Source organism: Ursus maritimus, unplaced genomic scaffold, assembly GCF_017311325.1.
Source record: "Ursus maritimus isolate PB19 unplaced genomic scaffold, ASM1731132v1 scaffold_20, whole genome shotgun sequence".
NCBI lineage: Eukaryota > Metazoa > Chordata > Mammalia > Carnivora > Ursidae > Ursus > Ursus maritimus.
Window position 1 is genome coordinate 19767518 of NW_024424453.1, and position 24102 is coordinate 19791619.

Genomic DNA, 24102 nt, shown 5'->3' on the forward strand with positions numbered 1-24102 from the left:
TTCATTTTTGCTGCTCTATTTTACCTGCAAGTCCTGCTAATCCTCTTTGCCACATGCCTGGCTTATTCTAAATAAATACTTGTTGATTGATTGAATATCTCTTGGGTTTGTTTCTTTTTTTCCTTTCTGTCATGGCCGCCTGAATTCATATGGTCATCACCTTGACTCATTTTGGTAACTGCTGTTTGACAATGATTTCACTTCATTCAGGCCAGTCTTGAGGCCCCTCCAAATTAATCTGCCCAAGACATCTTAAAAAAAAAAACCTTATTTTTTGAGTAGGTAATACATTCACATAGCTCAGTGTTCAAAAGATACAAAATGGTAAGTTACAGTCTTGAAGAGGTCATTCAATATCATCTCTTTTCCCTTTTAATTACATCTCTTTTGTAACTGACACATAGGTACAAAAGTGAGAAAGATGGAGATCAAATGAAATAGTGAGGATTGGCTTGTGAGCTGGCTTGCTCATCTTTCTCTAGAACTAGCAAGACTCATACACCTAGCTACGGACTCAGCTGGAGTATATGAGCCTTTCTGTTGGGCTTTGCTCTAATAAAGCTTAGGTCTGGGAGGAGCCAGGGGCATCTACTCTCAGCAAGCAGGCTGATTCCAACGTGGAGAAAGGGCTGCATACACTCAATTCCTTTATTCCAACTCAGTAATCAGAGTAGTCACTCTCTGTTTCCTGGGGATGACTGAGTGAAAGGTGGGACCAGGGCCAGGACTGTTAAATCCTGCACAGCACTCCTCAGCTGGTGTGCTGATGGGTTACAGGTGTGCCATGACATATCAATCCTGTCATCCTTGGGCTAAGGATGGTCAGAGACCCAAGTCTAATCTTTCAGCCCTGAGCAGTCTCATCAGGACCCTAATTTTCCCAAAGTTTATCCCATTGACCCAATATAATCATTTTCTGTGTCATGATGGGAGAAAATGCTGGGATGCACTGCTCTAAGCAGCAGTTATCTCTATATTTATAGATATGAAGCCAGGATAAAAATAATCACCTGCTCACTAAATATACAGAAAATCCTTCTTCCAACTTCTACCTTTCTTTTCTGCCAACAGTTTCTCTTTCCTAGCCCCACTGGAGGCAACCAATAGTGTGTGTGTATGTGTGTGTGTGTGTGTGTGTGTGTGTGTGTGTGTGTAAATATTCTACATCCCCTTTTTTGCACAAATCTTGGAATAGGCAAAATACCTTAACAAACTGTCCCCGAATCTCAATGATTTAACACAATTTTTTCTTGCTCATGTCCCAATACAGTATGGCCTTTGGGTCAGTGAGGGGAGAACTACAGTCTTCTCCAGTAGCCATTAATCATCCCAACTTCCTTTAACCTATTGGCTCTGCCAATCCCTAGGGATTTGAGACCTCTGCCAGTTGCTCTATATGAACTAACAAAGAAAGGAATAGAGCATGGAAGATTTAGGGGGTTTTTAGGGACCGGGTTTGGAAATAATTTATATTCCTTTTGTCCATATTTAATTGGCTAGATCTCTGTCATATAACCCCACATGACTATAAGGAAATGAAGTCTAAATGTCTAACAAGGACAAAAATGGAATGGGGTATGGTGAGCCCATAGCCATCTTTGTTATATGCACCAGACATGTTGATCTTATACCTTGCTCTTTTGACTTGACCACAAATTATAGAAAACAACCATTTCAATGCATCAACAGTTTCCCTGGCCTTTCTAAAAATTGCATAGTATTCAATTTTATGAATTACTCCATAATTTATTTAACCAGCTCATGGTTTTATCATCCCCAACCTTTTTTTTCATTCTTTCATCTGCAGTGAATGTTCTAGTCCTTATGTAATTCCATACACGTACAAGCATATCTGTGGGATAAATTCTCAGAAGAGGTATTGCTGAATCAAATGGTATGGACATTTAACATTTGGATAACTATTACCAAATTATCTTATTAAGAGGTCATACAAATTTATATTCCTACTGGCCACTTTATTGTTTAATACTATTTGTATAAAACATTTCTACTTTTCTCCATGTTTGAACGAGTATAGTTTAAATCCATTTCCACAGGATCAGAGAGAGCTCATAGTCTAGGTAATATCCATCTGCATTAAATTTCTCCTCTATCTCAGGAGCTCTACATTGTCTGTTTCTATTTCCCAAGTGTGTCTGGTACGTCCTATCAAAAGCATAATTTAGGGCAGAGGAAAGGAAATGTACACTCTTGAGCTGTCTCTAGGTATGTCACAAAGCTGCCTACCCTGAGCCAGCCAAGTTTCCTTTGAAATTTCCTGTTTATAGTAAAAGCGCATACAGACTTTCTGAGATTTTTTACTATGTCTGCCTTTATTTTTATATTTAAAATGTTTCAAATCATTTGCTACTGAGGATAACTGAAACTCCAGGAAGCTACCAGTTTCCTCTGTGTTTTGGTGAATTGGCCCACTGCCCCCAGGGCAGACAAAGGATCATGTTCTATATGGTGGTGACCCATGGATAGGCTCCTATCCATCCTTCAAAACCCAGTTCATTTGCTGCCTGAACATCAAGCCTCCCTGCAGGGTTGGCAAGCCCAGAATGGTGTTTCTGTCCTAAAGAACTCTGAATTACAGCCTAGCCCCATGCCTTTTACTGTGCTTAGACATCATCTTTCTTTCTTTAGCTATAGCCTTCATGAATTCACTGTATTTGTCATATATCTTTAAGTACTTTGTAGCAGAGAAGAGTCTTGTTAAATTTTTAATGAAAAAAAGCATTGAAAATGATTGAACACATTATTGTGTTAACCACTTCTACTTTTCTAAAGGAGTCGGGAATTACCAAAATAATAAAATCTACTTCTGAGTCCCAATTCCTCTTACACACTCCTACATCTTGTTCTAGTAGTTATGTTAGCCTGCTGTTTCCTCAGAAACTACATATTTAGTTTGCCAATGAATATACACTCAGTTCTCAGTGATATGCCTGTCACGTTGATTAACACTGAGCATGCCATTCATTTCTTCTCCTGTCTCTGGAAAATGAAGATAATTGCATTTGCCAGCTACCACTCAGGAGATGTGAAAATAAAAAATTCAGTCCTTCAGTTGTACTAGTCTGAAATTCAGTTGCTTACTAGCTCATGTGGCTAGTGGCTACCATATTGGATAGTACAATGATAGTATATTTCCATCACCACAGGAATTTCTCTTGGACAGGGCTGGTCTTTAAGTTCTATATCTTAAGGGACTAATGTCTTTAGCTGAAATATTTTTAGTTTTCTGCTTTCACTTGTCTTAGATTTTTCCCCTCATACTATATTGAAAAATTTTAATTGGGTCTTAAAAACAGTCACACCTCCAAGGCCATGATTTGAACACAAAATCTGAGGAAAATGACATGTGGAATCGCCATCTGGAGATCGGTACAGCAGCAGATCCAGCCATTTCTGAGAAATTGTCTGGGTTTGGAGTTACTCCCAGAACTCTGATTTAGCAGTTCCTAAGCTTATAGCAAGTCTGAAAGGAACACAAATCTGTTTTGTATATACAAATAAATCCTCGTATGCAGCATGCCATTCTCAGCCTGCCAGTTTCATCTGGCTGCTCCAGAAAATTTAATTCAATAGCACATTAATTAACCTGCATGCAGGGAATGGGGCATTCTGATTATTGAAATGTTCTGGTTGAACGATTAACCTGATTTTTTCAGAAAAACTGCTGAGGCAAGGAATTTTCTGTCCAAAACGATTGTGCCCCTGTACTTTTTTCTTCCAGATGATCACAGTTGCATTGCTTCATTCCTGCAACACTCAGAAATACATCTCTTTGCTAAAAACTTTCAAATATGCAGTTGATATACTTTCAAAGAGACCTCATAAAAATAGATCAATAATGGTATATCAGATAATCTTAGAAAAAAAGAGCAAACTTGGAAGGAGATGTAGTATCTTTGCCCAAATTTTACACAGCTATAACCTTCAAGAGTTCCTAACAACAGGGCAGTTTCTTCAAATAGTATAAGTTGAAAAATATTTTATTTTCTTTAGTAATAAATACTTTAAAGTGCTTACTTTTAGGTAGTGCTGCAAGAGCCTTACAAATATTAATTGATTTAATTTTTATAACCACCTTAGAATTAGGTATCACATTATTATCTTCATTCTGAAGATAAAGAAACTCAGGCAGAGAGAGCTGTGGATGGGCCATAGTTAGTTGATCTACCTGAATGCTCAGTGATACAAGCAGTTGTAGCACCAATGGATGACTAAGTTTATGAGAAGGGACCTGGCTGACTTGGGTGACTCCTACTTCCTGCACCCACCCCTTCCCAAATAATACATGAGTAGTGTTGAGGGGCTATTATAGAAAGGGAGAAGGAGGATCCAAAGTGCTAAAAGAGCACATAAGTAACTGGGGAAATCAAAGTGGATTTCAGAGAAGAGCAGCTTCTGAGATCCAGCTTCAGAGATGAGTTAGAATTAAGGCAAAAAAAAGGAGGAAAAATTAAATACCATAGTTGTGAAACCATGTATCTGAAAGATTTTGATGAGTACTGTAATGGTAAAAAGGCCCTAGTGTGAATAATGAATGATATTGTGTTGTGTGTGTGTTTGGGGAGGGGGTAGAGAAAGAAGAGGATGAGTCTAAGTGAGATTTTAAAGATTAAAAGAGTTTCATTTTCAGACTTCCCAGCAAATAGTGGGTATTTGATTCAAGAGGCTCCATATTTCATTTCGTTGTATTTCACACCAAGCAATTTTTTTGGGCCAACTTTAACATTCAAGTAAAAGCCAATAAACAAATACTAGAAAAATCCATTTTCACTTTCAAATATATTTTTCCACAGAGTCTGGAAAATATTTTAAACTCTGGAATAGGATAAAGTAGGGGCAATTAAGACCAAATTTTAAAAAATGTTTTATTTGGGAAAAGTTCAAATAAATTCTTGTCAGAAGCTAAAATGTTTGAGCACTGCAGGAAAATTTCTTGGACCAGAAAAAAAAATTTTTGAATGAAAACATTTAAAATGTGAAAAATGGACAACTAACCAAAATAAATGCAAAGAATTTTCTTTGTCCAAAGGGGTTTTATTGAGTTGTTGTTATTAGCTACAGAATTGGGTATAAGCTTTACATTATATTACTTTACAGTTATATTGCATTTATGAATTTCTAAGTTTGCATTTTTTCTTATTTTCATCTGTGATAATTTAATAGCATGTTAATATGCCTCATACAAACTTAGCAAAAGTGACTATAACTGTATTTTTAAAGCACATTTTTTAGTGACCCAAAGGAGCATCTTCCTAACTGCACTTTTATCTTTTCTGGCAGATGACATTTGATCCAGAAATCTTCTTCAACGTTTTACTGCCACCAATTATATTCCACGCAGGATACAGCCTGAAGAAGGTAAGTATGCAGTGATTATTTTCTTCTTTTATCATTAAGTAGAGAATTATACCAGTGCTAATGAAAAAACAATTATTTTATGGGTTTATTTAATTCATAAGGATATCATTATCTTAGATTAAGTGATACAGATTCAAATGTGACACACTTAGAATTCTTCTAAATCTGCTCTGCCCCAATACACTGGCCATTAGCCACATGCAGCCATTAAGCCCTTGAAATGTGGCTAATTTGAATGAAGATGTGCTTTAAGTGTAAAGTATGCACTGGATTTCACAGACTTAGTATTTAAAAAGAATATAAAATATCTCCATTATGTTTGATATTGGTTTCATGTAGAAATGATAATATTTTGGATATATTGGGTTAAATAAGACATATATTATCAAAATTCATTTTGCTTTTTTTAAAACTTACTTTAATATGGATACTAGAAAAGTCTTAAATGACATAAATGGCTAACATTATATTTCTATTGGACAACATTATTCTAGATGATTGTGACCAAAGAGTTAGCTGTTAATTGGGATAGACATGGGTTTATCAATCAGGGTGAAAACTCAAGATGCCTAGCTCATACTCACCTGTTGATGTTCATAGAAAGGAAGTCCAGTTTTGTAGCTTCTGTGCTCTTGCCTGACGTTATTTAGGTACCACCTGAATGTGCGCTTTTCATAGATTAGTCAGTCCCCTTAATAGTTTAAATGCTAGTATCTCCTGTGCCACAGATTGAGGCGCTGGTGTGTTTGAATTTTGAGATGCAGAGATAATGCAGCTGCTTTTCTGCTGTCCACACCTCACCCCAGAGACTCAGGGGGCTCTCATCCCTTTGGCATGTCAGCTCCAGCAGCTAGGCGGCTTGTTCAGTACAGACCTGATTTTCTTGTGTACTCCAGGCTCCCTCTTGCTGTCAGTTCTTAACTACTCAGCTCCCACTTAACAGAACTGGAAGGGAGTTTTCCCAAACCAGCGTTTGAGAAGACTTAGAAGGCTGGTTTTACTCAGGTCATCCTTCCTTATCCCTAGCCCTAATACTAGGCATCTTTTTGTGTGATTCACTAAAATAAATTGTTGTAGGTGACAAAGTTTTGTTTCATTACACTCTGAAGAAATATAAGTCAGAGATCCAATGAGTCAAAAGGCAACTAAAATCTTTTAGAATAGTATTTTTAAAATGCTAAAGGGGTTTCATTGACAATAAAATTTCTTAAAAACTTTGTCTTCTGTTAATCATTCCAGAGTCCTGCCTGGACATTGCCCCAATTCTTTATTCTCTCTCAGGTCCAGCCAGTTCTGGCAGATGTTGTCTCATCTCTACCCTGTCATTTTCTGGATGTATTTGTTCTCCCATTTCTTTGAGAAACCTCTGTCCTTTGCAGTATAAATAGGCTCAGCCTTATCTGTATAATAAGGCCAGGAACTAAGGCTCAGAAACAAAATTTGCCTGAACAGTGAGGGAAGGGAGGGACTGTGAACGTGCATACATTTATTTTTATTTCCTGTTACAGTAAGAAAATATATGGATGTACTATATGAAATATTCTTTTCTCCCCAGAGACACTTTTTTCAAAACTTAGGATCTATTTTAACATATGCCTTCTTGGGAACTGCCATCTCCTGTATCGTCATAGGGTAAGTGACATTCAGAGCTCAAGTTCCAGGTGGCTGTGGGGCCAGTGATTTGTGGGAGGAATCTCACTCTCCCTGGACTCACACTGACTGGGTGAATTATCTACCTTTTTCTGTATATCACATCTTCACACATTTTTTCTGACTCAATTTCAAGGCTTATATATCTTCTGACAAATACAAGCCTTCAAATCAAAGCAAACTGAAATTAGGTTGCTGGATTTTCTCTGAGAGTTTTGGACCTCTAACTTAGGGAATGTGGAAAGCACACTACATTCTTTGTTCATCTTCTTTGCAGGACCCTACCTGTGTTAGACAGGAGTACAATAGCAGCTATATGGCAAGGGTTTGCTTTCTAAGGGAAAGTTTATAAGAGGAGAGGCTGAGACAGACATCTCCAAATAGCAGCAGAGCTGTTTAAAGCTGGGATGGCTTTTCAGTTGATACACTGTAGAATACAACCTTGTTTTTTTTTCCACTATATTTTAAGTCTAACTATATAGACTCTGGCTTGCAGCTCATCGCAAAGCAAAATATGATACAAAATGATGAAACCAATCCAATTCACTTATAATCCTTTCCAATATATTAGATCTCCACTGCGGAAAACATGTTCAGCTGCTATGACTATGATGCTGTAGATGTCCTAAATTGTCTGATACAGCCAACTCTACCCTTGAATTTTACTTCATACAGCTGTTATAACCCTAATGTAAGAAACTGACTCTAAAAACACATGCGAGTCACTTATCCAGCTCTTCCTTTATGAAGTATTTAGTGTGTGTCACTGGAAGACTAAGGAGGTATCATTACTTAGACCTGAAAGTGGCGAGGTTATGTTGAATTCTCTGTTAAATGACTCAGGCTACATTATATGAAAATGTCCAGCATAGTTAGGGCAGTGAGGAAGCTAAAGATTTTAGCACTTGAAGGTGGAGGCTTGCAGGGATATAGATTGAGGAGCCTCATTAAGTCTGGACACCTAAGAGGTCTTTAAACTGTGACTGAGAAGCAATCATGAATTTTATCCTTCTCAAAGCATGTTTAGAGGAGAGCTGTTCTATTCTGTGGGTATGCCATAACTAAATATTCAAATTTCAAAGCTGGCAAGGACCTTCGTGATTTGTGTAATTAAAGCACCTTATTCTGAAGATGAAGAAACTAACATCTTGAAAGTCTAATCAGTTGTCTTAAGAAATATATATATATATATTTTTTGACCCAAGTAGGGCATGGTCAGGACAGAATTCAGACTTTGGCTCCTGACTCAGCAGGTCTTATCATCATCCCCTCTTTCTATGGCAATTTCTCTTGGATTTCCTATACATTTCTCTACACCATTCATATACATTGACAGAAGGCTCTGAGATGTGTGGACTCTCAACAATGTTCATCAGTTTCTAGCAAATATTGATGGTTAGCAGTTCTATGACATAAGGATCTGAAATGTATAATGGATCTAAATTCTAAACTTGTAGACAATGCTGTTAAATTTGGAATAGTCAATTTTCATTATTACCCTGTTTCCTTTGTCTAACTGATTTTAAGAATACTTAAGTGTATGTATTTATACAATACGCTTTCACTGAAACATCACGAGAATTCTATAATCTATTTTTGAAAAAGAGCCACAATGTAGTGTGTGTGTGTGTGTGTGTGTGTATAATTGACTTTTCTAAAAAAAATTCAGTTCAGGGGATTTGGTAAAGTTCATTTACTGGAATTGATAACCTCTTCTGATTTTAAGGCTGCAATCAATAATTTTTGATGGAAAGTGATTTGAATAAAGTGTATAGCCCTGGGAAAACTTTTAGAACCATGTGCTTTGTTTGAACTGGCATAATCTGAACAACAAAAACTTGTCGGGTGCCTTAGTAATGTGGGTCATTAAAGTACAGAAGGGATAGGTAATTTAGAGATTTTAAGGTCTTATCCAGCAAAGTAAAGGAAACCATTAAAGAGCTTAAGCTTGATGGTGACAAGGTCAGATTTATACTTCAGGAAGATCATTCTGGTTGTTCTATGAAAGAGAAATTTTAAAGTGGGGAAGAGATGGCAGCCAGGGGACAATTTAAGAGGCAATTTCCATAAGCTAGGTTGGAAACAGTAAGGGCCTAGCCTTAGACAGTCGCAGATGGATGTGGAGTCATCAACTGTTGAAATCCTGAGAGATAATGAGGTAGTCGAAGGCAAGTGTATGGAGTGAGAAGGAAGTTACCTGGGCAACAGCACTATCTGAAGAAAGGGAAGACATAACCACAAAGGACTAAGAAGTAATGGGCCCAAGTTACAGGAAGAGAATAAGCAGGACATGTATCTGGAAGTCGAAGGAAGAAAGAAAGGGAGGGTAGATGGTGTCTAACACAAGGAGGTCAAATGGAACAGGAATTGGAGTATCCATTGGATTCAACCCCTTGAAGGTGATGGGTGACTTCACACTTGTCCTATGGTCAGAAATAGAGAGTAATGGCAAGTTCAATTGTTGTGGGTGCTGTATGATGAGACACAAGAATTTATTTTTATGCTGTTGATCTCCAGATACAATTTCAGAACTTCTGAAGGACAGGCACAAACTTGAATTCAAGCCAAACTGACATTTATGCAAGTTAGTGACTCTCATTGTACAAGTCATTCAAGCACACACTCAAACCTTAGAAAATGAGTGGTTTATACTTTCCTGATAAATTAATAGTAATAAGAACAACACAACAAACATTCATTGAGAACTTGATGTGTAGTATGCTCTTTTTAAAAGTACATGGATTATTTAACTCAATCCTCAAGATAATCCTATTAAATAGATACTATTATTACCCTCATTTAACAGTTGAGACAGCTGAAGTTTAGTGAGAACACAGTGTAAGTAATAGAGTTGGCATTAGTAGCTAAATAGTTTGGATCCAGAGTCAAATTCTCAATGCCAAAAATATGCTTTACTTCTATTTATTATCATTACTAAAAAAGAAAATGTAAAACATTAAACTAAAAAATAAAATTGAATAAATTAGTCAATATTCACTAGCATACCACATGTTTCTTAATTAGTCCCATAGGAGTTCTCACAGATATGAAAGATTTTTATTTGGGAATCCCATTCAAAAGGAATTCACATTTTTAAGAGGAGAAAGGAATACCTGGGTTTATGCGGATATACTCATACTTGCATGAAATAGGCTGAAGGAGAGACTCAGGACAGTCCTAGATTGGACTGAGAATAATTTCATAGAGGAGGTGGTTTCTGGGTAGTCATTTAGTGGAGAGGGATGAGGTAGTTGGATTTTCCATGCCATCAAGTGCATTAGTCCTGGTGGGTGTGGGGAACATTACGTCAGATTCAAAGCTGGAGAGCAGGTTTTGTAGAACAGTGTAAGAGAGTGTGGAAACTGAAATGCTGAAGAATCAGCCGACAGACAGCAATGAAGCCTGTCATCAGAAATTTATGAGAATGTGAAGGCTATGAAGAGTGATTATGGGGCATGAATGAAAACTGAGCTAGTGGACTGTGGTCTTTTGTAGGTAAGGACTTGATTGAATCAAACTACAGGTTGGCTTTAGATCTGAATTCAGATGCTTTATAGGAATTGAGATCATTGGGTCCATTTGAATGAAAAGAATTCTGCATTAAGTTTTATTAACTTCATGTCATTTTAGAAATCAGATGCAAACCATCTTTTATATTTCAGGACAAAGTTTTAACAATATCACTTCTGGCAATAAAATCAGAGAAACTTCAGAAAAATTTTAATTTTTTTAATGTTCTCAAAGAATTCAACCACCTTTTATAGTCCTCTCCCCATCTCACCATTTAAGAAAAATCTTAACTACATCTCTGTTTTTAAATAAAACCCATATATTTGAAATATTTCTTTATTCATCTCCTCCATCATTGGAAGCTATTCCTTTATCTTTGGCCCTATGTGTCTACCCTTGTGTATGACACAGATGTATCATCTCAAGGACAACCTACCTAATGCTTACTGTCAGCATATACATTTTGTCCTTAGAACTCATTAGTTTCCATGAAATGCTTCTTTAAGAGTAATGCAAATTATATTCTTTTAGTTTTTCTGTTAGTGGGGAATTAAAATGAATTCCATAATTTCAAAAATAAAAGGACATGGATCTAAATAATGAAGAATAGGGTGTTAATTTTAAGAATAACTTACTTTTTAAATCTCCTCCCATGTGTCAGACACTGACCTATGCTTTTTACAGACATTGTCTCATTTTATTCTCACAGTGCCCCTGTGAGATAGGTATTATTATCATCATCCTTACTTTATATGGAAGGATGGTGAGGTTGAGATTTGCCCCAAGATTGCACAATAAGTGAATGGTAGTAAATGGCAGACCCAGACTCACTTTATTTTTTTATTTTTTTTTTTTAATGATTTTTTATTATATTATGTTAGTCACCATACAGTATATCCCCGGTTTCCGATGTAAGGCTCGATGATTCATTAGTTGTGTATAACACCCAGTGCACCATGCAATACGTGCCCTCCTTACTACCCATCACCGGTCTATCCCATTCCCCCACCCCCCTCCCCTCTGAAGTCCTCAGTTTGTTTCTCATAGTCCATAGCAGACTCACTTTAAAACACACGATCTTAGAATATCCTTATCCTGCTCCTTTTCCTAATATGATACTTTACATTTCTATAGTGTTTTGCTATAGATCCAGAGTCAAATTCTCAATGCCAAAAATATGCTTTACTTCTATTTATTATCATTACTAAAAAAGAAAATGTAAAACAGTAAACTAAAAAATAAAATTGAATAAATTAGTCAATATTCACTAGCATACCACATGTTTCTTCATTAGCCCCATAGGAGTTCTCACAGATGATTTATAGGAATATATATCAGACAAACCATGTCCTCAATAATTTCACATTCATATATTTATCGTAATGGATGAGGTTATAAAAATTCTGAATATTTAAAAATGAACTATAAATATAATTGCAAAGTAGAAATGGTACCTGTCTTTTCCTAATGGAGGTAGTTAGAGGGATGATATGAATTCATTTTACCTGGTTAGAATTGCTGGACTCTGGGTAACCTGCTCTGGATAACCTGGATTCATAAATGTGAGGTTGTTTATATTATTCATATCAACATTCCTCAGGAGTATTGATTTTCCCATTGGGCTCCTTATAAGCACACCATAGAAGCTGAGCCTGACACTCCACCCATCCATCCATCAGACATATGAGCGATGGGGCCTCATGGAAACTCTTGTCCTGCCCTCTGGTATCATCATGCCTGCTGACCTGGGGTCCTTTAGGCCTAAATACCCTTGGCACTGGTTCTGGAATTGCTGCTGCTCTGTTCTTAACTAGGGTAAAGTATGGTTGAGTGTCAGTATTCTCAAAATGCTGACTCCTAAACCTGGAAGAAGGAACACATTTGCTAGTCTAGAATCAAAACCTGAACAGGTATAGTTCCTAGATGGAGGCCAAGCCATACCTCTGTTCCTTAAATTCTAGCCCTGGAAAGAGAATGACTCAGAAGAGAGTTCTTAACCCAGAAAACACGAATCCTGAGATGGTACAGAAGGCCTTTGGGAAGGCAGTGAACCTACTTAAATTCTCCATCAATTTTTCATGGGAGAGTATCTGCATAGATTTCACCACTTAGTCAGATTTTCTAGGGAATTGGAATCCACAAACACAAAGAACTAGTATGTTTTCAAGAGCCTGAGCAGAGATATTGGGATGGGAAGGATTTTACATATCACCGTATTTAATTAGAACTGAAGAAGTCTCTAGGCTGCATTTAGGGTGGTCATATAGACTGGAGATATGCACGATATTATTTTATTATGTACTATAATATAGTAACAACAAACCAGCTATTATGTATTTGTCTGTGTTCCCAGACTTGGTGGCCATCCCATATATACATATCTAAGAGTGGAAATTCCAGGTGGTAGGGTCTACAAATGAACATTCATTTTTACAGAATAATGCCAGATCATTTTCCAAGGCAATTGTACCAGTTTTTCCTCTTAGTTTTTTGGCAATCTAGTATGTGTGAAATGAAATTATTATATTGTGGTCTTTATTTGTATTTCCCTGATTCTTAATGAAGTTGATTATATTTTCATATGATACCTGCTCAAACTTTTTCTCCATTTTCCTGCTAAATTGTTTCGTCATATTTTCATTAATTTGCCACATTTCTTTATATGTTTCATATTTCATTGATTTGCCATATTTCTTTATGTTAATCCATATTCTATTGTATGTTGTAAATATTTTCTCCTAGTTTGTGTCTTGTGCTTTTAGTTTGTTCATGATGTCTTTTATTGAACAGAAGTTCTGAAATTTAATGTAGTCAAATCTATAAATTTTTTCTTTTATGGTTAGCATTTTTGTATTTTGCTTAACCAATCCTTTCTTACCCCAGAGTCAGAAATATATTTTCTTCTAACATGTTTTGGAGTTTTGCCTTTTATAGTAGGTTCATTATAGTAGTCCATTCATTTTCTGGAATGGAATTTTTTGTACATGATACAAAATAGACGACCAATTTTTCTTCTTCAGTTAGATAACCAATTATTCTAACATCATTTATTGTCTAGTTCTGCCATTCCCCAGAATCTGCTATGCCTCTTGCACTATGTATTGTGGTTTCTCTTTCTAGACCCTTAATTCTATTTGATTGGTCTATAATCCATCTCTGCCCTAATATCTCACTGTCTTAATTGCTATAGCTTCATTATAAGTCTTTGTATCTTATAGGATAAGGCAAAAAGGATACTCTTTTTCAGGATTACCTATTATTACTTTTTAACTTTCATAAATTTACTCTAATGTATATATCTAGGAATGTATCATTTTTAAATGTATAAATATATTCTTTATATTTTGTTCATGTTGGTATGCCTATAACTCTGTTTCTTAGTGTTTTCCTTAGGGACTCCCTTGCACATGTACACTAGAAGACATGTATAAAAGTATTTGTAGCAGCATTGTTCACAACAGCAAAAACTTGAAAACAACTCATATTTCACTAAAAGGAGAATGGGCAAATAAATCTGTATAACATGATACTACCCAGCAGTAAAAAACAATGAAATAAAGTTGCTTATGATAGTGTGGATGAATCTCAGAAACTTAATATAAGATCAATAAATAAGTCCCATAAGACTACATGTAGTATGACAACATTTTTATAATAGCCATGAATGATGAAGATTAAACAGTATTAAGCATGCATTCATGTAGGTGAGGAGGCATATATGCATCTGTGTAGTAAGGAGGGGAATTAAAAACAAAAATTCAGAGAAGTGGTAATTTCTGGGGGAGAGGGAAAAGAATGGGATGGAAAGAAACGTATAGAAGAAAGAAGCTATTGGTAATATTCTGACTCATGGATTGGAGTGTGTTTTCAGGTGTTTTATATAACTTGCATATATTTTCTACATATTCTCTTGCATGTATCAATTATGTTAAAAAGAAAACAAAAGAAAAAAAACAAATAGAAGGAGCTATTTAATAGATTTACAAAACTCTCCTTGATAATGCCTCTTACTTCCATTTCTGGGAAACAATGATTCTTTTATTGTTTCTCTTTGTGTGTTTTAATAAGAACAACTCAGTTTGGCAGGCAGTAGCAGGGAGGCAAAGGCGCCAAGAGTGTATTTGCCAGTATCCCCCTGGTTAATTCTTATCAACCACAAAGCCCTATATTTTTCTTCTCTTCTCTCATTTATCTCCACTTTCTCTCGTCCTTTTCCTCTCTCTCCTCCCCTCCCTCCCAGCCATGTTTTTCTCACCATCCCATGAGACAATGTCTAGGCTGCTGCTCTCTGAGACTCCATTTTCAGTAGGCTGCAAAACAGCAGAGCCTGGGGAGACTGTTGAGTCAGACTGGAAGGCCCCATGCCTCCTCTGTGCGTTCATTTATTCTTTGGATTCAGAGCTGGCACAGTAATAGCTGTCACTGGTGTCAAAAAGAAAAATAAATACACCACCGCCCTGACACAGCCAAATAAGCAAAAATAATCTCTAATCTGTCAAGTACAGCCCGAGCTGCTTAGCAGTGTGGTTTCTCATATCCATATCACAGCATGCATGGACTGTATTTCTGGCAGCAGAGAGGAGAGGAAGTTTTTAATGAAAAGAAACAAAAGGTAGAATGGAGGGGACTGTGGAGAACATCAGAGAGGTATCTTGGAGGTAAAGGAGTTGTCAGAACTATATGGATCTTTGCATTAGTCACCAATCTAGTTCTACCATCACACCCTTAGGAGATGTCAGGGATGAGAATGACAGAACAGGACAGAGAATAATAAATTCTGAAAGAATCAAAAGGAAAGCAAATAAAACCTATCTCCAAATTAAGAAATGTTGACTATCATGTAGAAGGAAAAAAATATGTTAGATTGTTATGGTGAAAAAAGAAATGTCTACTAATGAAAGAAAAAAATGTATAAGAATAATTGAAACATACTCTTTCTGAAAAAAGAATTTACCTGAGACGTCTCATTATTAAGCAGTCTATACTAAAAGATTCTAGCTATGGGATTCCTTTTAAATGAAATATTCAAGTCTTAGAATTATCTAGTTTGCCTTCATTCTTCAGTACCCTCAAACACAGAATCAAACATTTTTCTCAATGTGTCCAAAATCTTATGGAAGAGCCGTAGTAAATGTGGCTAAGCTTTTATACACACACACACACCACGACCACCACCACCACCACCACACTCCATTTGGATAAAAGATTTAAAAAAATAAGGGAAGTATATCAGTTATCTATTGCTTTGTAACAAACCATTCCCAAAACTTAGTGGCTTAAGACAGCAACCATTTTATTCATACTGTTGTGGCTCAATAGCTTAGGCTGAACTCAGCTTAGGTTGAACTCAGGGCAGTTCTGTGTCTCATCTGGGGTCAGTTATGTGACTGCAGTCATCTGGGGCTTGACTGGGATCGGGTGGTCTAAGATGGGCTCACTTAAATGTCTGGTGGCTGATTCTAACTCTTGGCTAATTGTCTGGTGACTCAGCTCTTTTCCACGGAGCCTCTCATCTCCCTGTAGGCTAGCCCTGGCATCTTCCCATGGTGGTCTCAGAGCAGCAATCCAAGATGATAGTAAGAGAAATGAAAGACTTCTTAAGGCCCAGTCCCAGAAATCATACAATATCACTTTCACCATGTTGTATTGGTCAGATTATCATAAGAGCAGCCAGGATTCAAGGCATAGGGGACATAGGCTTCAGCACTTGATGGGGAGGTATGATGAAGTCACATTACAAAGGTGTATGCATACAGGGATCAGAAAAATTATTGTGGTCATATTTGCAAATAATCTACCACAGGAAGGAATTATAAAATATCTTCAGAGATTTCAAGGTAAGAGCTTGTGGTAGCAAATGGGATTCAAAACGTGGAATAAAACCTATGGCTACAAAAGGAAAACATGATGGAAAATCAAGTCAACCATAGAGGGCCTAATTCATTGGCCTCTTCTGTTAGGCTTCCTGATATTCCGGAAGCTGTAACAATGGATTCGTAGCCTGATGACTTAAGTGACTTACTAAGAAGTATCTTGTAATGCTCTGTGTTTGGATAAAACATTTTTATGAAAAGATATATATGAAGCTCAGAGAAGATAAGGTAGAGAGCATGGCTCACTAATATTGTATGCTACTTAAGGACATTCATGGAAAATTGGCCCTTGCTCAGCTAGAGCAGGCAATTATGGAGAAGTTTTATTTAATTTGAGAACTTCGGGTGTTCTTTTTGCCACCAGTGATGCAGAGAATGTGGAGGTTGAAATATGGCCATATTAGCTATAAATTCAACAGCATCTCTACTGAGGAGGTTTTTTCCATAGCTACACTTCCCTTCTCAGGAGCTGTCATGTCAAGCCTGGTTTGCACCCACATTCATTTGGCTGGTGGTGGTGCTTTGGAAAAGGGGGGAGCTTTGGAGATGGTAAAAGCTTTATCTTGGCAACTTACTCACTTTGCTTGAATACTTTAAAAAGAAATAAGGTTAAGGAACTATGCCACATGGATTTTATTGCACAGTTCCAGGGTCTTGAAGAATTTCTTAAAAATGGAAGCCCACGAATTCTTCACCAAACTATAAACTACGCTATCCAAACTCCCAAATTTAACCTGTATGTTCTTCCCTATTCTCCATTCTCTCCCATCCCCAGGGGCAAATCTTATCCTGAATTTTATTTACAGTTTTTCCGTGTTCTTTTCAGCTTTATAAAAATATTATCATGCTCTTTGTTGTCAAGCCATTTGCTTTTTCTCCACTCACAGTTTTTCTAAAATTTATCCATGTTATGGTTTTCAGATGTAGTTTATTCACTTTTATTGATAATATACAAATATGTGAACAGTCCACACTGTACCTATTCACCTATTGACAGAGTTGCTTGCATCTATGACTATTCTTTTACAAGACCCCTGGGGCCCATGTAAAAGGTCCTTTAAGTAATGAACTTGGAGTGGAATTTGCAATACCAAATTGTTTTCCAAAGTGGTGTCCCTACCAGCAGATATAAGCATTTCCATTGTACCACATCCTCACTAATGCTTACTGTTGTGAGACTTCCTGATGATCAATTTCTCTAGCCCTGTGACAATACCACACTATCTTAATTATTCTTGCCTTTTAGTAATTAACTCTTGATATCTAATAGGATAAGTCTTAACTTCTCCCCTACATTATTCTTCATAAGTATCATAACTATTTGGATCTTTTTCTCTTATTGTAAAATCTTATCTAATATTTTGACTTACTGTGTTAGTATTTTGATTAGAATTGCATCAAATCCATAGGTGAGTTTAGGGAGAACTGACATACATGTGATACTGTCTTTTTGTTCTTAAAATGTGGTAACCACTCCCTTTTAGGTTTTCTTTAAGTCATTCAATAAAGATTGAAAGTTTTCACGCTAACAGTCTTGCACAACTTTTATTCAGTTTAGTCCTAAGAATATTGTATTGTATTATAAATAGTTTCATTTTCAACATTTTATTTTCTTAGTGTTGCAATAGAGCAGTCTTGATGAATAAGAAAATTACCCAGTTCCAGATAGCCTGGAGCTTATAGTCTATGAGGGGGGCAAAAGCACAACTGCAGTGAGTGTGAGCAAGGAGTGAACGGTGCAGACATCGTAGACTTGGAGGATCTGCTTGTGGGAAGGGTCTGGCATGGGAAGAGCTATGACGAGGGAGGTGGAAGGGGCAATGGGAGCACACTCAGGGGTCCAGGAGAGACCTCTGGGGAAATGACTGCTAACCTGAGATCTTACATTTATTTTAAAGGAGGTAGCCAGGCAAAAATCTAGGAGAAGCCATTTCAAGCAGAGAGGGTAGCATGTGGGAGGCTAGTAGCAAGATGGAACTGCAGTCCTGCCTTTTGTCCACACCATGAACAGGAAACAGGAGGAGATAAAGGTGTGGTGGAGGGAGAAGTTAGCCCATAAACATGAAACCTTATTTGGGAGTTTGAACATGATTCTGTAGGCTGCAGGGTGCTAAAAATGGGGGAGATGTATTTTTAACAGGTCACTCTGACTAGAATATAAAAATGGGTGAGAAGCGGTCGAGGTAGTATGCAAGAGAGCAGGTAGGAGGTGATGTTAGTTTAAATCCAGAGACTACTTTATTGAATCTGAGAGTAAACTGGGAGATGGAACTGACAGGGCATGGGTATTTAACAGATTTAGAGAAATAAAGGCCATTATGAGTGACTATCAATTTTTTGGCTTTAACCATAAGCTCACTCTGCATTTGACTTTCAAATCTAGTAGTTTGGACCTCATGTGCTATTCCCTTCCATCCTTGTTTTATGTTCCCTAGTAGACTTAACCTCTTAGTTATCCCCTCACTTTTAGTAAGAGTCAATAAGAGTTAATGTATTTCCAAGTGAATCAATTAATTAATGAAAAGATTTGAGAAATGCATATCCTTTCACTGACAAAGAGGTAGTAGAAGTAACAAAAGTTACAAGAGCTAGCTATTTTGGTCCATTTTCTATTTCCTGGCTTTGAACTTACCATTCTGCATTTATCATCTCACTTAATCTTCACAACAAAGAGTAGAAATAGATACTTCTGTTCCCTTTTTTTAAGTAAGAAGTCTGAAACTCAGATTGCCTAGGTAATTTACAAGGTGTGACTGACTCCAGAGCTTGTATGCTACACTCACCATTGCAACTTAAAATGCATCCTTCGACCTGTGGGAGTGTCAGCAGCACCTGGAGCTTATCAGAAATGTAGTCTTAGGTCTCAACCCAAACTTCCTGAATCCTAATCTGCATATTACCAAAAGCCCTAGGTGAATTTGCTATGTTGTACTCCCAAACTGGTAGAGAGATTTAATACCTTACTTAGGATTTAGTAAGGACAGATTTGTAAGAATCAAGATAATTTTAACTTATATTTAATCCATATTATTCAGGCATCTTTGAAACTAAACCAAATCGATTAATTTTATAATTTATATCCATAAGATTTATATGGCAATCTGTAACTGCACATGTCTGGATCAAATATTGTATGTTTCTTATGTAGAAGATAATTGGTTGAATACTGTTAGGCACACAGAACCATCACAGTGAGAAATGCCCAATGTTTTGGTCTAAGGGCTTTAGCACTACCAGTGTGGGAGGTGCTCAACCTGATTTAGCAATTACATTCTGATGTCATTAAAATGAAATGGCCCCAATAAAAGGAATAGAAGTCAATCTTAACTACAGTTCTGAGATGCTTTATTGCTCTATTTCACCCTTACTTACTAAATCGCACTGCATGAGAGGTAGCTATAAAGGTTTCCAATTGGCAAGCTACATTATCAACAGAATCATGAATATGAATGATGACATCATTGTTTTAGCTTCAGTGAGCAAGTGTAATCTTGAAGGTCATTGCTCCTGGATCACAGGTACCTACAATCTTTATATTCATATGATTCTTGACTCTTTTTCCTATCATTGCATTTTCTTCCACCAATATGTATGTGTGATTTTAACATCTATATGAATTTGACCTGATTTTGACTGGATTTTTTTTTTTTTTTGGAACCTCTGTTCCAGTACTTTGTAAGGTAGATTACACAGTCTTTGCCTCAGCTTCTCATGGATGCATATATCCCTTGGTCCTCCTCTTCAAATAAGTTCTACAACTATGAGAAGTATTGACTATAATGATGACAATTGCTTGCATTTATTGAGTTTTTATTTTGTGCCAAGCACCGCCACGTGTTTTATATTGCATTAAGCTCATTCATTAGCCCAATTTCCCATTAAAATTTTTTTCTAATTGTGAGAATATATATTTGTACCTATAATAAAAATTTCCCCACTTTCTTTATTAAAACAATTTTTAATTTTTCTTTAGAATGCTAAAGAGTTTAGCAAAATATTTTCATAAATATTCTTATTTATAGCATAGACTCCTACTGAATATTTTGTTAACTTATAGTAGAAGCTTAGTGTTCTTAAGAAAGAATGTCCACAAAGACAAAGAGTGAATTCTAATGTAAACTATGGACTTTAATTAATAATGATGTATCAATATGAACTTATAATAGGGGATACTGAGGGTGGGAGTAAGGGATTATTATGGTTCATATTTTGAGATTTTAAGTACGTTCCATGCAATCTTTATGTGAATACGAACCTACTCAAAAATAAATAAATAAATAAATAAATAAAGTCTGTTAATTAAAAATGAATGTCCACGTTATAAATCTTTAATACAACGTAAGATAGCAAATAGAATATGTCAGTAGTTGTAGTCCAAAAGTATATGAAGACTGGATATTTTTAGTTCTTCTTTAAACCTGGGACTATAGCTCTTGTAGGCTCATGAACTCCAAAAGTGCACCTGGCCTGTTTTAATGGTAGTATCTTGGTTGACCAGTTTGGCAATGACCCTACTACACTTCACCTCTATCACTATATCAGGGGTCTGAAGAATAGCACTGAGGCTGGTGTCTTATGGCTAGTGGGAAACTTTTCCTCAGGTTAGCCTTACCTGTACAGTGGTCTCCTTCCCAGTCTCTTAGAATAGGTGTTGTGAGACCAAAGATTTCTTAATTGCCCAAGCTAAACTTTACCTCTTCTATTTTATAGAATCGATATTAGCCCTCCTGAGGGTGTTGCCTCTCATCTTTTAAGTGTGCAAACTACCCTACTGACAAAGTCATGATTGAGTAAGAGATTTCATGAAGTGATCATAATGTATTGTCAATGTATTGTCAAGTTAATTGTGATTCAATAATCACATTTCCGAAGATCATTTTCTCCATTGCTATGATAATAATGGCTTCTAACATATGTAGATAAGTTGCTGACATGATTGTCAGGGTGTTACTTTTAATTTGCAGCAAAAAAAAAAGGTATTCTAGGTTACAAATTTAAGTCCTCTACAGAAATCAATAACCTGATTATTTGATAAGTTACGCACTGTGCTTCACAGGGCTAAATGCAATTACAACCTTATCCCAGCAGAGAGAAATTAAGAGTGTAGGAAAAGGTAAACATTATCCTCTAAGAGTGGAAAGTCCAAATGGAGACTCATTTGGAAAGTGGTTGTTGTGGATGTGATATGCTTTAGGAAAGAATTTCAAAATGGCCTGTTTACATAAGAAGGATACTCTGTTAGAAATATAGGCAAAATGTACTATTGTCATAGTTTTTCTCCTCTTCACATAGTGTTTTCATTTGCATTTCACAAGCATACAGTATAGGTAAGGACAGAAATTTTCCTATTTTATGGATAAGAAAATTGAGTGTTAGAGAAGTTAAATTACTTTCTCCAATACTGTTCATTAGTATTTGTCAAAACTGGGCATGGTATCTATTTTTTCAAATTCTTAGGTCTCTACAAATGCTTTTCATAATGTGTTAATGACCTACTTCATCCTTGAAACCCACTCTCTTATTAATCACTCAATACAATAAGTAAAGTTTGAGACTTATGATAGTGAGATAAATAACAGTATATTACATATAATATATATATATATATGTATGTATATATACCTATACACACCACTTTCCATTTTTAATGAAGTGTTTTTTATATCTATTATTTCAATTGCACATTAAGTCGGGTGGGATATAAGACTTCCCCAAAAACCTCCCTGAGCCAGATCTAGAAATGAATATAAGCCCAGTGAAATTGTTCAGGACACTGGAAGTATAACTTCATGTCGCTGTGAGAGTCCCACACTGGTAATAGTGCTCTGTTCACAGAAGTTTGGAAAACTGTATTTAGGTAATCTCTAGAGGAAATTATACACACAGAGCCTACAAGTCAAGGAGTACTAACTCATTCAGTTGCAGCCCAAATTAAACTTTTTGGGAGTTGTGTCTCTAATCTTTTCTTAGACTCAACTGATCCATTACTTCGACTGCTGTGCAGTTTGGCTTGGCTACTTCTAATGAATAACTTTTTGTAAGGAAATTGGTTTTCCTGTTGGAAAGAAAAAGTACAAAAGTCTCCCCAAAGATATTTCTCTTTTTCCTTCTAAATTTAATTTTCCATATATCCGATTAGGAAAATACAGCTATTTTTAAAGATATTTTCTGACATAGAGTTCCGACCCTCCTTTTTCTCTTCCTCCCTGCCTCCCAAATGGATAAGGTTACAAGGGACATACTTAGGCATTGATATATAGTTCCAAAAGACTTCTCTTATTTCATTTCTACCGTATTGAAAAATTTCAACATTTAGTAATAGTTACGAGATTTTTGTTTTAAAGTTTCACTTAAACCTTGAGTTGTTCATAGCTATTTAGATACTTTGAAACATATTTTGAATAGTGTTAGTACTCTTTGGACAATGTAGTTAGGAGAACACATCAAGTTTTTTATAACTTGAAAGGCCATTAACATATGCTGTTGGAAGTGCTGCTTGCAGACTGAGCTGATTTGTGAGCTAGGTGCTCCTAGAGTGGGAGGAATAAGTCAAAAACTGAGAATATACATTTAGGAATATTCTCAGTGATTTAAAAGAATCATTTTATATCTGCTTAATTTAATAATGAAGTATCTGGGCTCGTAGTTTGTATAATGTAAAAATACTACTTATCCAGCATTTCATTTTTACTGTATTTTACAAAAGTATCACTGACAATAATTTTGAATAATAGTGATACCAATTAACTAGTTAATTATTACTCCTTTACCACAGAGCGTTTGAGAAGCAGTGCTCAGGGAAGTCAATTCAAAGCTTTTTTCATGGGAAGGGCATTTCATACAGAAAAAGAAAATGGCTAGAAAATCATTTTTAGATTATGGTTTAAAAATAGTTTGGTTAAAGTTCACTAGATAGATAACTAATTTCTCAGAACAAATCTTAATTTCATTAAAGTTATCAGAAAATTACTCAAGCAGTTTTAAGGGATGGCATTTTTTTTTCTAGAAGGATATATTTTTTTAAAGATTTTATTTATTTATCTGATAGAGAGACAACAGCGAGAGAGGAAACACAAGCAGGGGGAGTGGGAGAGGAAGAAGCAGGCTCCCAGCAGAGCAGGGAGCCCGACGCGGGGCTCGATCCCAGGACCCCAGGGATCACGCCCTGAGCCCAAGGCAGACGCTTAATGACTGAGCTACCCAGGCGGCCCTAGAAGGATATTCTTGATTTAAAAAAATGATTCTCACTCAAGTAACTTTGCTTCAGATTTTCTTTTATTGGAGTCAGGAAGGAGAGGGAAGCAGTTCATTCAGTTGAATATTTGGAATCTGCGTTAACTACATTCCTTCCTGCCTTAAGGTTTCCAGCTTGATTAAGTTTGTTTGAGGCAGCTGAGCTTCAAGTAACTCTAACTCTGGTTGTCCAGTTTTCAATGAAAATAGCTGTTTTCTAGGAAGGGCCCAGTAGAACTGAGCTTCAGGTATGACCTCTGTGACAGGTACACCAAAACCAGCTTGGTATGTCTGAGAGAGAGAGATGGAGAGAGAGAGAAAGAATGAAGCCAGGAAGAGGTGACAAAAATGCCCTTTAGTGGCATCCTTTATGCCTCCAAAGACCTAAATTAATTAATTTATCTTTCACCAGGTAGATATTTGGTTCCTGAATGTTGTGAGTTGCTTCCCCAAAAGA

At 36.4% G+C, this 24102-nt stretch overlaps 1 protein-coding gene across 4 annotated transcripts in view; it reads left to right on the forward strand.

The window, feature by feature from the left end:
- SLC9A9 (solute carrier family 9 member A9) overlaps positions 1–24102 on the forward strand; it is a 550759-nt gene that overhangs the window by 37021 nt on the left and 489636 nt on the right. For all 4 annotated transcript variants that reach the window (XR_572657.2, XM_008707677.2, XM_008707671.2 and 1 more), the window contains exons 3-4: positions 5302–5379; positions 6935–7011. Coding sequence is in view for 3 of the 4 variants with exons in the window: in XM_008707677.2 (XP_008705899.2) it covers positions 5302–5379; positions 6935–7011 (155 nt within the window). In the remaining variant the exon portion in view is untranslated. The remainder of the gene's footprint in view (positions 1–5301; positions 5380–6934; positions 7012–24102) is intronic.